Here is an 18,918-nt window from a genome sequence, read left to right on the forward strand (position 1 = left end):
TCCAGGGCACATTTTTAGTTGGCCAGCCATCTCAGCCAAGCTCTGCAAAGCAAGTGGCAACGGGGACAGTAGTCCTAAGTAATACCAGTACTGGAACATCATCTACGCAAGGACATCAGGCATTGAAAGTAATAACTGGACACAAAACTGCTACTTTATTTGCACAGGTAATTGCTAAGATTGTCATGCTGATTTCGTAGTACCATTTTTAGTTTATTGAAGAATTTTTGTCCTGCCTTCCAGCCTAAGTTCCCAAAGCAGCAAAAAAAAAAAAAAAAAAGGGGGGGGGGAGACACACAAACAAAAATAAGTATAAAAATAAATGCCAAAAGTACAGAATAAATGGGCAACAACCATGGGTCCTTGGGGTATATTGTGCAGCTGGCATTGTGCTGCCAAGAAAGTCTTGTTCCTGCTTACCACATCTGTAAAGGCAGGCACATCTGAAGCAGGGCCTCTGAATTACCTCTTAGATTACTGGCACATTAATTTGGAAAGTCGACTGTTTTTCAGCCATCCTAAGAACATCAGAAGAGCCCTGCTTGATCTGTCCAGTTGTTCATCTAATTCAACGTCGTGCCCTACATAGTGGTGGCAGGGAGGCATTTTGGGCTTCAGCGGCGGGAGAGAGACTAGAAACTTGTGCTCTGTGGACAGAATTTCAACCTGCAGAAATACTCTATTGGATCCAAGTTACAGCTGATCTGCTGAAATTTGCCGAAATTTGATTTGCCGAAATTTTGATTTCCATTCTTTTTAATTTCACAGGCAGCTTCTGGTGGGCAAGCATCATTGATGAAAATATCAGACAATGCGCTGAAATCCGTGCCGGCATCATCGCCACTCTCAAAGCCAGGTACTACTGTGCTAAGAGTGTCTGGTGGCGTGATTACCACAGCAACAACATCAGCCGTGACACTTCCATCAAACGGAGTTGCGCAGGTGAGCTGCAGCATTGGTCGGAAATGTGTTTGTTAAACTTCACTTGCAGGCACAATTATTCAAAAAAGCAAGGATTGTGCAAGGAAGTACATACAACCAAATCAGAATCTTCTGTTGCTTCGAGTCATCGTTCAAGCACACACTCCTGCTTCCCACAGTCTTAGTCACAATGTGTACTTTCCCCCTTCTCCCCACGGGGCTAACATCTGCTTGGTGGTGGAGGGTGATTGAAGTGAAGAAAACAGTAAGAGGGAAAGAGTTAAATAGCCCCTCATCCTCAGACAGGGCATCAATTAAATTCAGAACTGCTGCCCACCCCTTCAGTAAAGCTAACATTGTTGGGAGATCTACAGTGGGAACGCAAGAAGAGTTAAATAAACCCTTCTGTCCACTGTAAAATCAATGGGCTTTGAAGGGTGTAACTGTGTTTTAATATTACACTGGTAATCTCAAATCTCCCACATAATATACAGTTTGCTCTTTAGTAATGAATGAATTCACACATTGAACACATGAAGCTGCCTTATACTGAATCAGACCCTTGGTCCATCAAAGTCAGAATTGTCTACTCAGACCAGCAGCAGCTCTCCAGGGTGTCAGGCTGAGGTCTTTCAACTCATCTACTCGTCTAGTCCCTTTAACTGGAGATGCTGGGCACTGAATCTGGGACCTTCTGCATGCCAAGCAGATGCTCTACCACTGAGCCACGGCCCCTCTCCTAATTTGTACCAATTGGTCTTCTCTGCTCTTATTTTGTATGTGTGAATCCATTAAAATGGGGGGAAATTGACTGCTATCTCTCCTCTTTTTAATGCAGCAAGGAGACAACGCAAGCTCCAGTTCATCTCCAGCTGCGAGCTCTGTAGTGAAGGCCTCTGGGCAGCAACAGCAGCAAGTTTCTCTCAACCAAGCACAGACAGCCTCTGCTGCTCCAAATAAAACGAGTGCATCTGCAGTTGTTAGCATTGCTTCTTGGGTGACGACCCCAGCTCCTGTGTCTGGGAAAACTGCAGTATCAGGTATAAATCCTCTTTCTTGGCTCCGACTATCAGCATGTAGCATTGACTGTAATACCAGTACCACTTTGGGGCGGAGGGCAGTAGTTTTCAGGGCTGATGAGTAGAGAGCAGACTTCATAACCTTGAAGCACTTTTTAAAAATACCGCTTCCATCCTAGGGTTGTTAAAAATCCACTCCGGTCAGAACAGCCCACAGCAGGCTGTTTTGACCATGCCTAGCCAACTCAAACAATTGGGTGTGAGTGCTGCTTCTGGAGGAGTTCAGACTATACTGATGCCTGTGAACAAAGGTAAAATGCAATATGACACGGCAACTGTATATGTGAATGCTTTTGACCTGATATGATGTGGGTACATACGGCACTTCATTAATATTGAGTAAACCCAGGTTTTAAAAAGGCCACAGACTAGTTTTACCTTCTGTTCTAAGTGGCGTGTCACGGTTGCTTGGCTTGTTTTGTAACGGTTTGTTCTGTTTTTGTAGTGATAATTTATGATGATTTTATGTGTAAAAGGCTTTGAGCAGGTGGCAACTTTCTCCAGAAAGGGGGCATAAAAATCTCTGAAATAAATAAACTATAACCTTCTACCAAGAATTTAAAAAGTAACTGTCAAACACAGACAGGGTCCGGGTATGGAAAAGCACCTAGCTAGCCATGTTTCCAGTTTTCTTCTTTTCCCCCCTCCAGTGATACAGTCGCTTTCTTCCAGCAAAGTGTCTTCTGCCACGCCTGTAACTTCCACTGCTTCAGTAGTTTCCAGCCCTGCTGTGGTGCCAGTTGCGAAAGGTAAAATTATTTGTTGCTGTGATCAGACCTCTTGGAGGCTTCGGGGGATGAAATGATTGTGGAATGCCTACTGCTGTAATAAAGTGATCCTTTAGTGTTCCCTGGCTGTGACTGAGCATGGCTCAAGTCCATGGTGGAGTTTCCATTAGAGAAAAACAAAACCTGGCATGTTCCTGGCAAATGCACATACAGAAATGTGCCATTCTGTCAGAAGGGCCCAAGTAACAGATAAAGCCGCTAGAACAGGATGTCGACAAGAGGTCATACCTCTGTGGTCCTGTTCCTCTGTTAGAGTTTACTAAAGATGAAGTCTGCTATACACACAGTAGATAGATGATTGGGGTGGCGCATTTTCTGTGTATGCACTAATTATAGCAACACCTTTGCTTGGGAGCCCAGACATACTGCTAATGAGGTTTTAATGTATGCCTTTCTGTAAAAACTGCTGTCCCCAGCAAAAGTGTTTTCTAAAATAAATAGGACAGAAATGTGCTTGTGTGAGAGACTTTGTTCAATGTGTCCCAAAAGACAATTCCCCAATACTCCACATACTACTGTTCATCATAACCCTCACCCCTCTTGTTTTCAGTCTTCTTTCTGTGATTTGGGCTGTATCTACATAGCGGTACAAAAATGCACCCTTGCTATGGTGGCAGCAGCAAGTGGGGCACAAATGGACAGGGAAGGAATCCACGCAGGCTCATTCTTGCTGCTCCCTGCCCTACTCCTCTGTCATAGCTGCCTAAAAGCATAATGTGACAGTGGCTGCACCAGGCCTCCTTGCAGTCCGAAATCCCTCACTTTCTCTTTAGAGGAAGTGTTCCCTTTACAGGACTGCGAGGGAGACGGTTGCATGGGCCCGCACCGTGTTGGATGCAGAGCTTAGCTCCATTGCCACCCCGCCTGCTGTAGTGGCTGCAGGCAGAACATCCGTTTGAATGCTTCACCTGCAGCCACCCTGTGGTTTCCCTTGAAACTGGATTGAAGAAGGCTTATTTTCGATCTGGTTTAAAGGGGCTTCCTGCTGCCCATGTGTGTGTGTGGGGGTGGGGAGATACCCATGTGGAAGCAGCCTTGGACAGAGTCATTACAGGAAAGTTCAGAAGTTTTAAAACTGTTTCAGTCATTTGTCCAATTTTACACCAGTTTCCAGGGCAAGAGCAGATGTTGCTGGTTGCTTACTAAAACAGTCCCTGGAGAGAGTAATTTTTGTAAGCATCTAGTACCAGGTTCCATTCTGTGCCTACAAATACATGTAAAGCTTCACCGCATTTTGAAGCCTTTGCTAATCAACTGAAGGACGAGGCTAGCTCAGAGTTGCTTTTCTCTATCTGATGGGCTTTACAATTCCTGGTAGAGTTTTTTAAACTATTGATTGTCTTCTGAAGTTAAGCTGGAGCCTGATTCTGCAGGACAGAGCTGCAGCACCGTGGTCTCCCAAGATAATCAGGTGACCGTAAAAGCCGAAGAGAGTTCTGAACTTGGAAATTACATCATCAGGTAATTTGTTCTTGCTAACCATATTTTACAATGGGGACCGTGCTGTAGGGTGGAATGAGTAAGGTGACCATCTAATAGGCCACATTTCAGGGGATGGGAAGTGGCTAGAGCCTCCTTATGCCAACACTTCTAATACAACAAGCCCTGCTGGCATGAAATGAAGTTTCCTTCCAGGTGAAATAACTGAGCTTTAATCCTAAATGTCAGAAGACTACTTAGAGTGGATGCTTGTGCAGAGGCCCTTGGTCAGTAGGCAACGCTGTCAGATATCCCATCCTTCCGAGCAGAGGCAAAAATCCGAGGAGGCCCACTGATAATATGCTGTTTGCTTTTGCAGCCTCAGTGTCAGCTACTGGCAGGGTGTGGTGCTGGAAGCTATTTCATATGGTTGTGAAACAGGGCATTGAAACAAATAATCGTGTTTTCCTGAATCATATTTGATGGCTTCCACATAGGGACGGGATTTGGTTTCCTCGTTGCTGGTGCAGCTGCAGATAAAGCACAGTCACAATGGGGCTTCCACATGGCAGGTTTCTGCACAGTTTCTCTGCCCCAACTCCCCTGGAAGTGGCTATCGCCGCCCGGGCCACTAAGGCTTTTGCAATTTTTTTAAATCGGCACTAAAATATTGTTATATTGACATTCATAGTTGTAGCAGTTTCTCCGAATTTCCTGCTTTTCTTTTTTTTATAAAGGATGTCTTTAGCTCCTTCCCTTATGAAGATAAGTCTTTCCCCTTATCTCTTCATAAGGGAAGTGGCTAGAGACTTACAGAGCAATCCTGAGGTGTGCCTGACGCGGAAGCCAAGCGGATTAGCAGTCTTGTCCAGGATACCCATCAGAAAGTCCACGGCCACATAGAAAAAGTGTAGTTTATTTGTACAGTGCAGAAATATATACAGATACTCCTTTCACACTCTCCGCTCATAACATCCCGCATAGAACTGCGGTTTCACTTCATTATATACACCTGGTGGACGCAGCCACCAATCACAGTAGATATCCAATTATCCTGGTATTGCTACTGCATTGCATCAGCCACCTGGCTCTAACTGGATCAGGCCAGCTTTCTCTAGCTCCCCAGGTACTTTCCAGGCTGATTACATCATCCTTAGATCTCACTGATCTATCCTGCACCTGTCAAACTATCTGACAGACTTGTAATCTTGACAGTGCCTGTGTCACCGCAGCATAACTGTGGCACCACTAGTCCCCTCCCTGTAGGGTTTGTTCACCCAGCGGCCAGCAGGAAACAAGTGTCAGTAGCTGTCAGCTTCGCCAGCAACTATGCAGCAGCTTACCTTGGAGGCGTTGTGGCAAGGTGGGCGGGGCCATGACAGATAGGGCAGCAAGAACCGATTGGGTCACATGGCACATGGGCCAATCCAAGAGCCCATCAGAGCTCAGGGGCAGCCACGTTGGCCTGGCCGCCACCCTCCCTCAGCACTTGACCTGGGTCCTGGTTGCCTTGGTCACTGGCCACAGCAGTGTCCCCACTTTGAGAGTCACCAGCAGGGGGAATGGCAGGAGTCATTAAATGATGGGGGTGTGGGAAGCATGGGGGGCTGCATGGGGAGAACCCACCTGCAGGGTCGAGGGGGCAGCAGAACCCCTCACAGTTACCACACAATACGTCAGTGCCGCAGCTGCTCACTACCATGAGTAGTATCACAGCCTGCATGGTGGCCTCAGCTCCAGACAAACCGTCCGTCACTGCCCACTTGTAAGGGACACCCTGGGCCATGAGGGTACGCACGTATTTCCAAACAGGGCCAAAAGAATCGTTCCAGTGCTTCCAGGTGGACAGCTCCATCCAGGCGGCATGTCCCAGGGCAAAGACCCACTCCACCACCAGTAGGGTCTGAGCCGATGAGATACCTGTTTGAGTTCAGAACTGAGAAAGGTCAGCTGCAGAGTGTGGACTTTGCCCTCCCGTTGGGTGTTTGTGCAAAGTTCTTGCCCAGTAGTGCTAAGTGCCCACTCTGTGGTTTTTCCTGCCACCAAGGTGCCCTGGCACTTGCTCTAAGTCCTCGCAGCAGGGAGCTGTCAGATCGTGTCCTGTGCTGTCCTCCCTACCTCATGAGTTGTAGGGCATCCTGGCAGTATTATTTGTAGGGCTGGGGGGGCGGCTGTGATTGGGAGCTGGGGAGGGGGCTTGGTCGCCACAGGGGAGGGAGGTGATTGGTAGCACCTTTAGTCAGCATCCAGAACTGCTTGGGGCCTCTTGGGTGTGGCTGTAGCAGTGGGGAGAGACTCGTTCTTTGCTGCTCTATGACCGCCTACGGGCTACGCCATCTTTTATCTTGGCGCAGCTTTGCTCCACTGTCAGGGCATTCCCAGGCTGAAAGGCATTATTAGGGAGTGGACTAACTCCAGCTATGCCCTGCAGTCCGCCCACATTAATGTGGGCGCAGAAAAGATTCGAGGCCTGGTTTTTTGTTTATTTTTTTAAAAAGTAAAGCCTCATAGTGGCAGGGGAGGTTCCAGCAGGGACAGGTTCAGGGAAATGACTGCCATGTGGGCAAAAAAATCCAGATTTTTCCCACCCACGCAGCAGGCATCTAGGTTTTACTGAGATCTTTCCCAAAACTACAGAGCAAAGCAGGTTTGAAAAGGATCAGAGAAAAGCCAGGAAACCCCTAGAGGTGCATAAATGCACCACAGTGTTTTGGGGAAGCAAGAAAAAAGCCACTTCCCAAAAGCATTGAATTCAGGGAAGATAATCCATGCAGAAATGCCCTTTGTCTCAGAACGATCTGCAGGAGCTAGGCATGTTATGGTTGTCCTTCGTGCGTTTGAATTTTGCTAACTAGACATGGACCTAGGAAGGTCTCTTGCGGGCAATCTGTGTGTATGCTTGCTGTTTGTAGATCCATGTGATATATCACTCTGTAAAAATGCTAACTCTTCATTCTTTACAGGACAGAATATTTAGACAACCTCCAGCAACTCTTGACAGCAATAGTGAAGAAAGTTCCATTAATTAATGAAAAAAGTAAGAACCTAAAGAATCGCAATAAAGCAGTAAATTATGGGTAGACTAAGATTTACTCTTGGAAGTTTTACAGTTAGCAATAACATACAAAACAGATCAGGATGCCTCCTTGTAGACCCTGATTGGGTGGAAAGTCAGCATTAAAATGTTTTAAATAAATAAAATAAATGTATTGCCTCTTTAAAAAACTGTGTAATCACCATGGCCCCCTGCTTGGAAGAAATAGCACTGTCTTTGCATATGACTATCAACATATCTGTTATAACCTCTACACAGTATTGTATTTTTCTCTTGTATTACATTTGTGGATTCTTGTATCCACCAAATGGCAGGCTGGAAAGGGATAATTCTATGGGCAAAGTTCCATATTTTCCCCCAGTGTGTTTAAAACCATTGTTATAAAGTATTTTTTGTCTGCCTAACTTTACAAATGAGTGCAGTGACTTATTCTGGCACTGCTGACGAGTTTCCATTTTTTGAGCAATTAGAAAATCTGGCTCCCTCTTGGCTATGGCAAAATGCCTACTGTTTAAAATCTGACAATTTTTGTAGCTGCTCATATGATGTGTATATATATGATACCCCTAAGAGAGTCTGGTCTTATTACACATCCTCTCTTTGAGGAAAGGCAATGGAGAACCACTCCTGGCTGTCCAAGAAGTATACGCCCAAACTTCAGTACTGCTTCAGTCAGTCTCCTGTTTCCCAGAGCATTGGTTCTAGAAATCTTTGCAAGCTACTTCTCTGTGTCCGAGTCATCATTTACCTTCACAGGCAGCCCTCTTCTCACAGTACGTCCAAATGTGAAGAAGTCTCCTTCTATTCCCAGAACATTTCCACAATGATTTCCAATTCTCTCCAGTGGCCAGACTGTCACACGAGACTCCCATCTTCTGAGGGATGTTCAGCTATAAAGCACTCCCTTGTTCATATAGGAGCCCCGTGGCGCAGAGTGGTAAGCTGCAGTACTGCAGTCCAAGCTCCGCTCCGGACCTGAGTTCGATCCCGACGGAAGTTGATTTCAGGTAGCCGGCTCAAGGTTGACTCAGCCTTCCATCCTTCCGAGGTCGGTAAAATGAGTACCCAGCTTGCTTGGGGGTAAAATGTAGATGACTGGGGAAGGGACTGGCAAACCACCCTGTAAACAAAGTCTGCCTAGTAAACGTCGGGATGTGACGTCACCCCATGGGTCAGGAATGACCTGATGCTTGCACAGGGGACCTTTACCTTTTTTTTGTTCATATAGTGTTCTTCCTGATTAATCTTCATGGTGAAAATTGCTAATCCTCCCTTTAAAGCACCCAGAATTAAGAGGTGTGACCACTTTGAGATCGCTATTAAAATTCATTTCCTTACCTTTAAAATGCATTATACAACTCTCATGGGGGGTTCTCTTGAGAAGGATTTCAAAAAGAACTAATCACAAAATGAATTTTCTTTCAGAGCCTTTAAAAGACAATATTTGAGATGTGTGTGTGTTTTCCCCCCTGCTGTTTAGCTGAAGATGGTAATTCTTTCTGTGCCAGTTCAGTGGAACAATATTATAGCTGGAATATTGGGAAACGGAGGGCTGCTGAGGTAATCTTTTTCGTTTGCTCTACTGACAAAATTAAAAACCAGGAGAAATGGCTGACTGAGAACTTGGCACATATATGCTGGGATGGTTTTGGTTTCTAAAATCTCTAAAGGCCTTTTGTCTGTCTATCGAGAAGTTGCTATGTGTTTTTAATAGATTTGTTTTATAAGATTTTAGTTCGGTAAAATGTAAATAAATTTGAATTTCATTTCTAGTTGTATTTAACATTTTAAAATGTGAATAATTGTTTAAATGGCAGCATTGTTCTTTTAGAGTTTCAACTGTCAGTGGAAGGCACTGGTGGATGTGGATTTTCCATGTTTCCCCACCACCACCCACACACACACACTTTTGACCACCAGAAAGCTGGTAAGAGCTTGTATTAACAAAAAGCCAAATGAGGGCTGCATTGAGAATAAGGGGAGGAAATTGCCCCCCCATCCTCTTTTATCAGTAGAACTGTGCTTGCAAATGAGGGAGAATTGGGACTCCCTTCCCCCTCCTCACTGCAGCTGACCCATTGTCCAGCAGTAGAAAGGGATGCTTGGGGAGGGAGAGAATACAGGGTAAATCCATACACCTTCCACACATGGTTGTTTGGACCCAAGCCAATACATGCGAAGTGGTTTCAACATTTTTGAAAGCCCTGCGCAAAAGTTGTGGTGCTTTTGTTTCCTTCATAATTCAGTGGTATCAGTTTTGTCTCTGTAAGCTTAACCATGCTGGGGGAACAATCAACTGAAATATCTTTCCCACTCAGTCTCGATAATATGTAACGCTGTGTCCACATAGTAATATTTAATGGGTCTTGCACAGGGAGTACAAAAGCTCCCTTGAAGTGCAAGAAAGGCCTGTAGCATTAACAGATTGAAGCCGCCTTCAATTTAATGTTCCCGCTCTATTATTACTTCATCATGTTATAAAGAGAATGTCCTCTCCTAGTTTTTGCCTGGACTTCAGGTCTGAGAAATCGCTGTTCATTTGGTTTTCCTTATTTGTTGTGCTATTGCTCTTTTCTGTTTTGTCCTTCTGTTGTATGCAGAATGTGAAGAGGCAGAGCAGGCACCCAGACAAGACTGGCATTGTTCTCAGATGACATGAGCTAAAACTAAATGGGGGTTTCTTCTGAAAGTCATCACAAACTCGCAAACCTTTAGCAAGTTAAATATCAGACCTGTAAGGTTCTCCCAGATATAATGGATTTGGGCTAACCTGTGCTCTGGACCTGAAACTTAAGCATTTAGAGCTAGAGCAGATGGGATGTTGGTATATAGCATTCATGGATGGGGCCTGATTTGGACAGGTACCAACACACTGGAAAGGTTAATCCTTCCCTCTCCATCTCTTACAAATATACCATATTTCTGCCTCCAATGTCCTCTGGAGCTGCTCGCCTCATGGCAAGGAGGTACATGTAAATACCTGTATGGTGCCTATATGTTTCTCTCTAAAACAAGTATGTGTGTGATTGAAGTTGGGGGGGAAAGTGTAGATGAAGAGTTAAACACATACTAAACTTGAGCCCTGCTCCAAATTCCTTCCTCCTAGTCCTCTGCAGGGTCTACTGTTTATACTTAAAAAACAAACGAAAGATCCATTCATGTTACTTTTAGTTTGGTTCTTAAGGTGCTGATCCAAAGTCAGTGCCTACAAGCCAACCTAGACAAGCAAGTTGCATAGCTACCAACATGCCAAAACAGTGATCTGTGAGGGGAGCTTTAAGTTTCCAAAAAAGAAGTACCTCTTCTGTTTGGAATGGTCTGGAAGTACAGTAAGAGAAACAGAAGAAGCCTGGTTTACAGATGAGATATATACAGTTAAGATATTTTGTGAAGAATGTAATTCCACATAACAATCCTGCAACAGAACCCATAACTCTTGCTTGGCTCTCTGAGGAAGAACATTCAGGCTCCTGTTTCCCTAAATTACCACAATTGGTGGTATCATTATCACTCTCATCTTGTAAAACATGAGTATAAAACTTGATATTAAAACAAACCTTAGTTTTGTGTTGCTTTTTTTATTTCTGCAGTGGCAACGAGCATTGACAGTAAGGAAAATCCTCCAAGAAATAATAGAACACCCGAAATTTCATAGTATTAGCCCCCTGAAAACTAAGCAGGTTGTACATTGGTGTCGTTCCCGTGGCTATACACCACCTGATCCAGAAACCCTGAGGAGTGAAGACTCCATAGAGGATGTACTGACACAAATAGACAGTGAACCAGGTAAGAGAAAGGAATTCCAGAACCATGGAAGTTCTCTATGTTGGATGGGAGATAACTTTCTCAGAGTTGCCTTGGTGGGGGGGTGCCAGTCTTCTGGTGCCAATGTAGATTTGACCAATACACGACAACCTGTTTGTTTGACCGTGTGGAGTTATACTTAAGAAATGTTGTTCATATATATTACTTTTATTGTTGTTTTGAATTGGGTTTTGTTAGGTTAGGTTAGAAGCTGGCTGAATTGTTAAGAAATATGTTTATATTGTCGGCTGGAAATAAGTCTACTTCCTTGCCTCACCCTCTTTTGCCTCACATACACATTCCCCAAAACAAGTAGTTCAGAAGCCACCTATTCTCTGGAAGCATATATTGTTATACATTCTTACCATAATGTTGGGTGTGTATTTAACCTAAGTGTATAGTTTTTTGGGAAAAGTAGGTTTCAAATGTCAGTGCGGTTAAAGTAAGTGAAGTAGAAATTTGATTTTAATAGAAAGACTCAGCATTTGCAATGCAGCAAAGGACTTTGGGGTTTCCCTCTGTCTGTTTCCAGCTGAAGCTACAGAAGTAAAATGTGGTTTGATTAGAAAGCATCTGACAATTAATTTTAAAAAGAATAGGAGAGAGCAGAAAAAGGACATTCTCACACAGGATATTGCTGTACTTGATTTCTGCACAATGTATGCAGTATTTTTGTTTAAGGGATAGGTAAAAAACAAAAAAGCTATGTATATTGCTTCTTATTTTGCAGCTTTGATACAAGGAGAGATTGCAGTGATTTTGTTGAAAATACCCCTGTGTATCTGGTAGTCAAAGGTCTAGAGCATTTCATAGCCATGTTTGTAGTAAGCATCCCCTACACAAAGGCTGTGGGAAACCTGAAGTGGGGCAGTAGAAAAGGAAGCAGAATTATCATCTATATATTTCTCAAGTGTGCCCCCCATCTGTGGGGGCCACACTTACCAAAAACAGATCGTTCTGCAAACTTGAGGGACTCCCCAGGTTTGCAGAAAAATCTGAAAACTTAAAAAAAAAAAACACAATGGGGAGTTTAAATTCCCTGAAAAATATAGCAGTGTTGTGTGCGCACTCACAGACAATGCACTTACCTGTAGAGCTGTTGGCTGCCGCAAGGAGGCAAAGGGGGGGAATTGTCTGAGAGAGGGGGGACATTATCTGAGAAGGGCTGGGTTAAGAGGGGGGAGGTTTGCATAAAAGGGATGAGGGGGAAAGGGGGGGTAAGAGAGGATTGCTAGCGAAGGGGGTGTAGGAGAAAGAGGGGAGGAAACTTTGACAGAGAAGGGGGAGAGGGAAGGAAGCAAAGGCAGAAGAATGCCCCCTCTCCACAAGTTTCTTGCGGGTCCCCACTTGTATATTCTAATAGCAAAGTTAGCCAAATCTGTGGATACTTAAATCCAGTGATTGGTTCTGTGAATTGACATATCTTTCTACAAACCTCAAAAATGCCCTAGGTTTGCAGAAAAATCTGAAAACCAATAAAAAATACATTGGGGGTTAAAAAAATCCCAAAACGATAAAAGGAACACTTCTTACTTTAAAAAACAGAATCCCTCAGTGGCAGTTGCTAGGCATTCACAACATTCTAGAAGACGTAGAAGAGTTGGTTTTTATATGCCGACTTTCCTACCACTTAAGGAAGAATCAAACCAGCTTACAATCTCCTTCCCTTCTCCTCCCCACAACAGACACCCTGTGAGGTAGATGGGGCCGAGAGAGCTCTAAGAGAGCTGTGACTAGCCCAAGGTCACCCAGTTGGCTTCGTGTGGAGGAGTGGGGAAACCACCCAGTCCACCACATTAAAGTCTGCCGCTCATGTGGAGGAGTGGGGAATCATACCCAGTTCTGTAGATTAGAGTCCGCTGATCCAAACCACTGCTCTTAACCACTACGCCACGCTGGCTCTCTAGCCTTGGTTTTTGTCAGTAAAAAGCAGGGGGAGGGGGCAGAGTCCTTTCCAGGGCTGTTTTGGCCTTTGAGAGTGAACTCTTCAGGGCCAAGCCTGGCTACAACCACTGGGTGACTTGATACCACCTAATTGCATGACTCACCCAGGCCTGGCTGCTTGCTACTCTCCAACAGCAGACACCCTATTACAGCCAGTATGTTGTAGCGGTTAGAGCTTCAGAGTAGGGTCTGGGAGACCCAGGTTTAAATCACCAGTCTGCCATGGAAGCTCACTAGGTGATGTGCCCATCACACACCTCACAGGGTTGCTGTGAGGATAAAAAGGAGGAGAAGAGAATGATGTAAGCATTTAAATATCATTTTCACTTTTAAAAACGTTTTGAGTTAACAGTGTGTTTCCATTCTCCATTTCTACAGGTTGTTGTTTTTTTTTTTTAATCTATTCAAAATGAGCAAACAGGCTGTTTTCCACACAACAGAGAGTACCCACCCACAGAAGCATGGCTTTCCTTTGCATTATGTTGCTCTGGTTATCCAACTATTATAGTTGAAATAGCTCCACTGGAACAGTTAAAGTCTAATGCTCTGAAAATATTAGTCTGAACAGTCTTATTGTGCAATGTTAAGCAGACCTCTAACTCTGCTTAGGACTGTGCTGTGAGTCTCCATTTAAAGGAATCGTTTTTGGGCAACGGTGGTGATAGGGGCTAGAGGGACAGCAAAAATGTTATCAGTAGAGACCATGTTTTTTAGTTTGGCATAGTAGTGGCTAGGGCTTTTTGCAGAACACGTGAACTCCGAACATCTTGTAATTGTATACATCTGTAACTTGGTATAGATTTGTTTATAAATCCTCTTTCTAATTCCTCTCACTGATTGCTTCTTGGGAAAGAATGCTCATCTTCTTACACCACTGGTGAAGAGTTGTGTCGAAAGCTTGAAGAGCTGGAGCGTTTCCTCAAGCAGGAGCCGGAAAATGATGAGGAAGTGGACATTCTCAACATTACTGAACCTGTGAAAATAAACATTAAAAAGGAGCAGGAGGAGAAGCAAGAGGAGGCAAAATTCTACCTACCTTCTCAGCCGGCATCAGAGTTTGTGAGCGAGACAGCGCAACAGGTAGAGAAAAAGGCTTTAGAAGAGAAAGGGAAATTATTCATTGCCTTGAGCTGTTAGTAGTGTATTAGCTTTTTCTTGACACAGCAGGTCTGAATTTGTTGGCAACTCAAGAGTGCCCTTCTTTTAAGGTTTGCTGTCAAACTGATATTTATTATTTATTTTAAAATGGTCTCTCCTGTGTTTCCACCAGGATTGCCCCTCAAAAACAGGCTTATACTTAATTGTAAACAATATAAAAATATGCATTACACAACCATCGTAAAACAACATAACATAAATTCCAAAATATAGAGAGCAGCAGTTAAAAGCAGATCTGTGCTATTTTTCATCAAGACTTTGGGGGATAGGTAAATGTGCCTGAGGATGGTATTTCATTCTTGGGGTGCAATCACAGAAAAGGCCCTGTCTCTGGGAGCCAACTGTAATTCTAAAGGTGTGTGTATGGGGGGGGGGGTAGTTTGACAGTGGTCTCAGGTGGTGAGTTTCACAAGGAGAAGACTGTTCTTTTAGATAGTTGGAAAGTAGACGTAGAAAGTCAGGATCACAAATTCCAAGGCCTTTGCAGAAGGATTATGGGGTTTGTCATGGAGCTGGCAGCACTGATCCAAATATTTCCATGTGATATGTACTTCTGCAAATCTTAGCTTCTGGTGCTTACAGGCAGTTGTTTTGAGCTGTTAGCAGAATGCAGGTTTACAAAGCCATTTTCCCCCTTTTGTTGTTGTGGACTCAAGAACAAAATGTTTTGTACTTGAAGCTAAAATATTACGTACAACTTTATAAGTCTAAATGTTAAAATATTTGATGTCTTAAAAGTAATGTATTTAAAAATGACATTACCTCTCTGCTATAAATAAGGTGATCACAGTTTTTTGACAGAGGCTTCAGGCAATTGAAAGTGAGCTTAAGAAGCAACTTCCCCTCCCATATTATGAGCAGGATATGCAGACATTCAGAGGCAGGAAGGAGAACTCTTCCAGGAACCTAATTTACTAGAGGATGCTGCCTAATATAGTTCCCAAGGTCTAGAACCTGTGCTGAAAGATTTGGGCCACTTAAAGAACCAATTATAAACAATAAGATAGTAATGGACCTTGGACAGAGCATTTACATGCAAAGAGTCCCAGATTCAATCCCCAGCATCTCTGGTGAAGCAGATCAGGCAATCACAGTAGACAATTGTGACCTTGATATGTCCGATGCCCTAATATTTACAAAGTGCCTTTATATTGAGTTTACCATCAGCAGGCTGCCGTCTCTGCAAGCTTACTTGGGAGCAAGCATAATTTAACACAATGGGACTGCGGACTCCTGCATAACTGTGCTTAGGGTTGGATCCTATTAGCTTTCATGCAGATGCAAGGGAAGGAGTGTCCCGTTTGAGCCACAAAAAGGCTATGCTGGGGGTGATTGGGACCCTCGTAGACAAAAAGCCACTGCAGTGAGGAGGGGAATTGTTTGAAATCACCTCTCCTCCCTTGTAAATCTGCAGAAAAGTCTATAGGATTCAACGCCTAGAATTGTGCTGTACTGATGCTACCTTGAGTGTACGTAAGTTCACAGTGAATATAAAAATTGCCTTGCTGGATGAGACTAGTGCAGCTTTCCAGTTCCATCAGTAGCAAGCGGTGCTTATTGGGAAATCACGAGTTAATGACTGTACCTGGTTGTACATCTCTAGTCTCCTGTAATCCAGACGCTGAAGTTCCCTGTAGAAATGGAGATCCATTTAGCCATCATGACTAATAACGTCTTATAGACCTGTCCGTGAGTTTATCTAACAAACCTCCTTTTAAAATGCTGATTTACCACTGCTTCCGAGAACTATTAAATTGGCAAAAATTGACTGCAGATTTGTCAGAATCCGTTGTAGTGCAGTAAATATATATCTGGTATATTATTTGTGACTTTGATTTAGAATGAGAGGAGGTTTTTTACTCTGCAGTTATTGCTGATAGAAATGAGCTGGAAGTTATCAGCCCTCTTTATTCAGGAGACTGTTCAATAGATAGAATTTGAAGGAATACCCACACATCAGAAGCAATTGGGATCAGCCCTGTGAACATCTACAGAAGGCATTTGCAGAGGTGGATTTTTCCAACCTTCCCTCAGGAGCCCCCCTGTAAGCCCAGAAAAGGCAGCAACCGAGGTAGGGGAACCAGTGAGAACAGAAAGCTGTGCAGTGTGACGGCTGCAGTGAGGAGGAAAGAGCCTTGGCTACTTACCGTGAAGGCTTCTTCTGCTCAGAGGGACAAAGGGCATCTTTATGATGGGTGTTTCCTTTTCCTCTTAGCTCGGGAGGCAGGAATTAATATTTGGGAAGTTTGCTTTCCATATAAGCTGTCTTTATACAAGGAAATGGTGCAGCTAATTGATGCTCTTGACATGGGTTTACCCTTTTTTGGTTGGGAAATGTTGATAGAGACTCAGATGTTCTGATACTCTCTGTTCTAGATATGTACACATGAAGTGCTCTGCGGACATCTAATAGGTGCCAAGTCCTTTCTAAAGGTGTCTTTGGGTTAGGACAGAATAATGGAAGGATTATGTCCTGTTCCCTATGAAACTTTGTGTTACACTTTGGTATGAAAGAGTGGTCATGTCTAAGTACCACCTTGTCCTTGTGAAAAATGATGAGTCCTGGGCGGACAGAAAGAGCTCCTAGCTCAGATACCCTGCGTGCTGAAGTTACCGCCGTGAGAAATAGGACTTGCATCCTTAACCATTTCATCCTGACCTGTGTAAGAGGCTCAAAGGGAGGTTTTGTAAGTGCCGTCAGGACTGTATGTAGGCTCCAAGTGGGGAACCTGTGTCTTATAGGAGGAGCGGTGAGAGTAATACCTCTAAGGAACGATTTTATGTGAGGGTGCTTAGTCACCCTATAGCCTGCCACTCGTGGGACGATGGTAGCTATTGATGCTAGTTGTCTCCTCAGTGTGGAGACAACTAATCCGATTCTGTGGCCCTCCTGTAGAAAGGATAAAATACCTATTGTTTGTGGTTTGAGTGGATTGATGTTTTTGCGCCTGCACCATCTGGTGAATGCCTTCCATGTTGAGTTATAGATTCTCTGTGTTGAAGGTCTAAGTGCGGCCTGAATAGTGTTAATTATGTCCTCAGAGTATCCTAATCTGAGCAATCTGTTCCTTTCAATACCCATACGGTCATTTTGTACCATCCTGGATCTGGATGACACACTGGGCCCTGTATTGGGAGATCCGGTCTGTCCGGAAGTCTCCAGGTGATGTTGTTTGACATCTGAATTAAGGTGGGAAACCATGGGTGCCTGGGCCCTGAACTGGTAGTGTACTCCCTGATACAGAAATCTCAGGAAGTGACGGTGTTTCGTGTAGATGAGTATATGTAAATATGCCTCTGTGAGGTCTATGGACGTTAGGAAGTCCATAGGTCGCAATGCCTCTGTTACAGTTTTCAGTGTCTCCATTCGGAAACGTCTCAGTGGGACAAATCTGTTCAGAAACTTCAAATCTAGGATGGCTCTCCATCCGCCGTCTCTCTTGGGAACTGTGAAGAATACTGAATAGATTCCCGATGAGCGTTCCGATAGAGGCACTATCTCTATAGCTTTGATATCCAACAAGTGCTGTATGGCTTCTGATGTTCTGTGAAGTTTGTCCTTGACTTCATGAGGGACAAAAAATATTCTGGTACTGGTACCACTCTGTCAGGAGTGTCGTGCATGTGAAAAAACTCTTTGGTTCCCTGTTTACTCTAAGAGTTCAGGGATTCAGAGTCATCTGAAAGTTCGAGGGCAGCTAGCGTTTTTGACCATAATAGAGGAAATTCCTCTGAGCAGAATACTCTGGATTGTTTAGGCTGTTCAATAATATCCTCCCCATCAGAGCTGAATTCATCTTCCCTGTCATTGTCATCATCTCCTGAATATACAGAATCATCCCCGTCTTCCCCCTGCATGGTCTGTTGCACAGAACTGTCTTTAAGAGCCGCTTTAGTGGGCCATTTACCCTCCCCATATGAGGCCCCAGAAGCAGTGCCTGTAATGGGTTGGTTTGGATGGGGGTGTAGGTTGTAATAACCCTGGCTTTGTGGACCCTGTACAGGGAAATTCTGTACAGGGGTGGGCTGTGCCGCTCTTAAGCCTTCAGTAAAGGCGTCCTTAATAAGGGAAGATAGCTCCACTTTCAGGAAGGCTAAACCTCCGTCCTGCAGAAGGGGAAGGGAGATCCTACCGTCAGATTAGGTCTCCGTTGCCGCTTGTCATCCCTGATTCGTAGGCGAGCCGCCTAGGGACGAAGTGGCACAAGGCAAAGGCGAGCCGCCAGCCTCCTGGGCCCGTTCCCTGTGAATCTGCAGGGAGTGGGCGTCTGGTGCCGGCGCGCGCTCTGCGCCTGGAGCCGGAGTGCTTTTAGGCGAAGGTGAGCCGCCATACTCCTGGCTTTGCACCCGAAATAAATTTGAGGAGGGAGCGGCAGTCTCCGTTGAACTCTTTGCGCCGCTCTCCGCCGTTATTTTTTTGCCGCTTCGTTGCGGCGCGGCTACTGAGCGGGCTGTTTCGATGAGGCGCTTCACGCGCTTGTTGCTGGCCGAGACAGCCTGTTTGCGCTTGCCGCCGCCACCTGTAACATTTTTTCTTGTTTTTTACCTTCAAGCCAATTTGCTGACTTGTAGAAGGTTGGATGGCTTCGGATGCAAGAGGTATAGCCGATAGCAGGCTAGGGTCCAAATCGGCTGAGGCAATGTAATTGTCGTTCTGTCGATCCGCCATTTTGTTTTGGCGGGAAGGGATCCCTTTTAAAATAAATTTATCTCCTACTACCCCAAGGAAAGGCTATTAACAATAATAGTA

The 18,918-nt window shown here is 44.5% G+C and overlaps 1 protein-coding gene across 1 annotated transcript in view; it reads left to right on the plus strand.

The window, feature by feature from the left end:
- The window catches only part of YEATS2 (YEATS domain containing 2), a 44,785-nt gene that overhangs the window by 23,886 nt on the left and 1,981 nt on the right, over positions 1 to 18,918 (plus strand). The window contains exons 19-28 of the mRNA XM_056849604.1: positions 6 to 167; positions 769 to 942; positions 1,760 to 1,961; positions 2,120 to 2,251; positions 2,651 to 2,749; positions 4,138 to 4,249; positions 7,171 to 7,244; positions 8,743 to 8,822; positions 10,853 to 11,048; positions 13,864 to 14,090. Of these exons, the coding sequence (XP_056705582.1) occupies positions 6 to 167; positions 769 to 942; positions 1,760 to 1,961; positions 2,120 to 2,251; positions 2,651 to 2,749; positions 4,138 to 4,249; positions 7,171 to 7,244; positions 8,743 to 8,822; positions 10,853 to 11,048; positions 13,864 to 14,090 (1,458 nt within the window). The remainder of the gene's footprint in view (positions 1 to 5; positions 168 to 768; positions 943 to 1,759; positions 1,962 to 2,119; positions 2,252 to 2,650; positions 2,750 to 4,137; positions 4,250 to 7,170; positions 7,245 to 8,742; positions 8,823 to 10,852; positions 11,049 to 13,863; positions 14,091 to 18,918) is intronic.

Source organism: Euleptes europaea, chromosome 5, assembly GCF_029931775.1.
Source record: "Euleptes europaea isolate rEulEur1 chromosome 5, rEulEur1.hap1, whole genome shotgun sequence".
NCBI lineage: Eukaryota > Metazoa > Chordata > Lepidosauria > Squamata > Sphaerodactylidae > Euleptes > Euleptes europaea.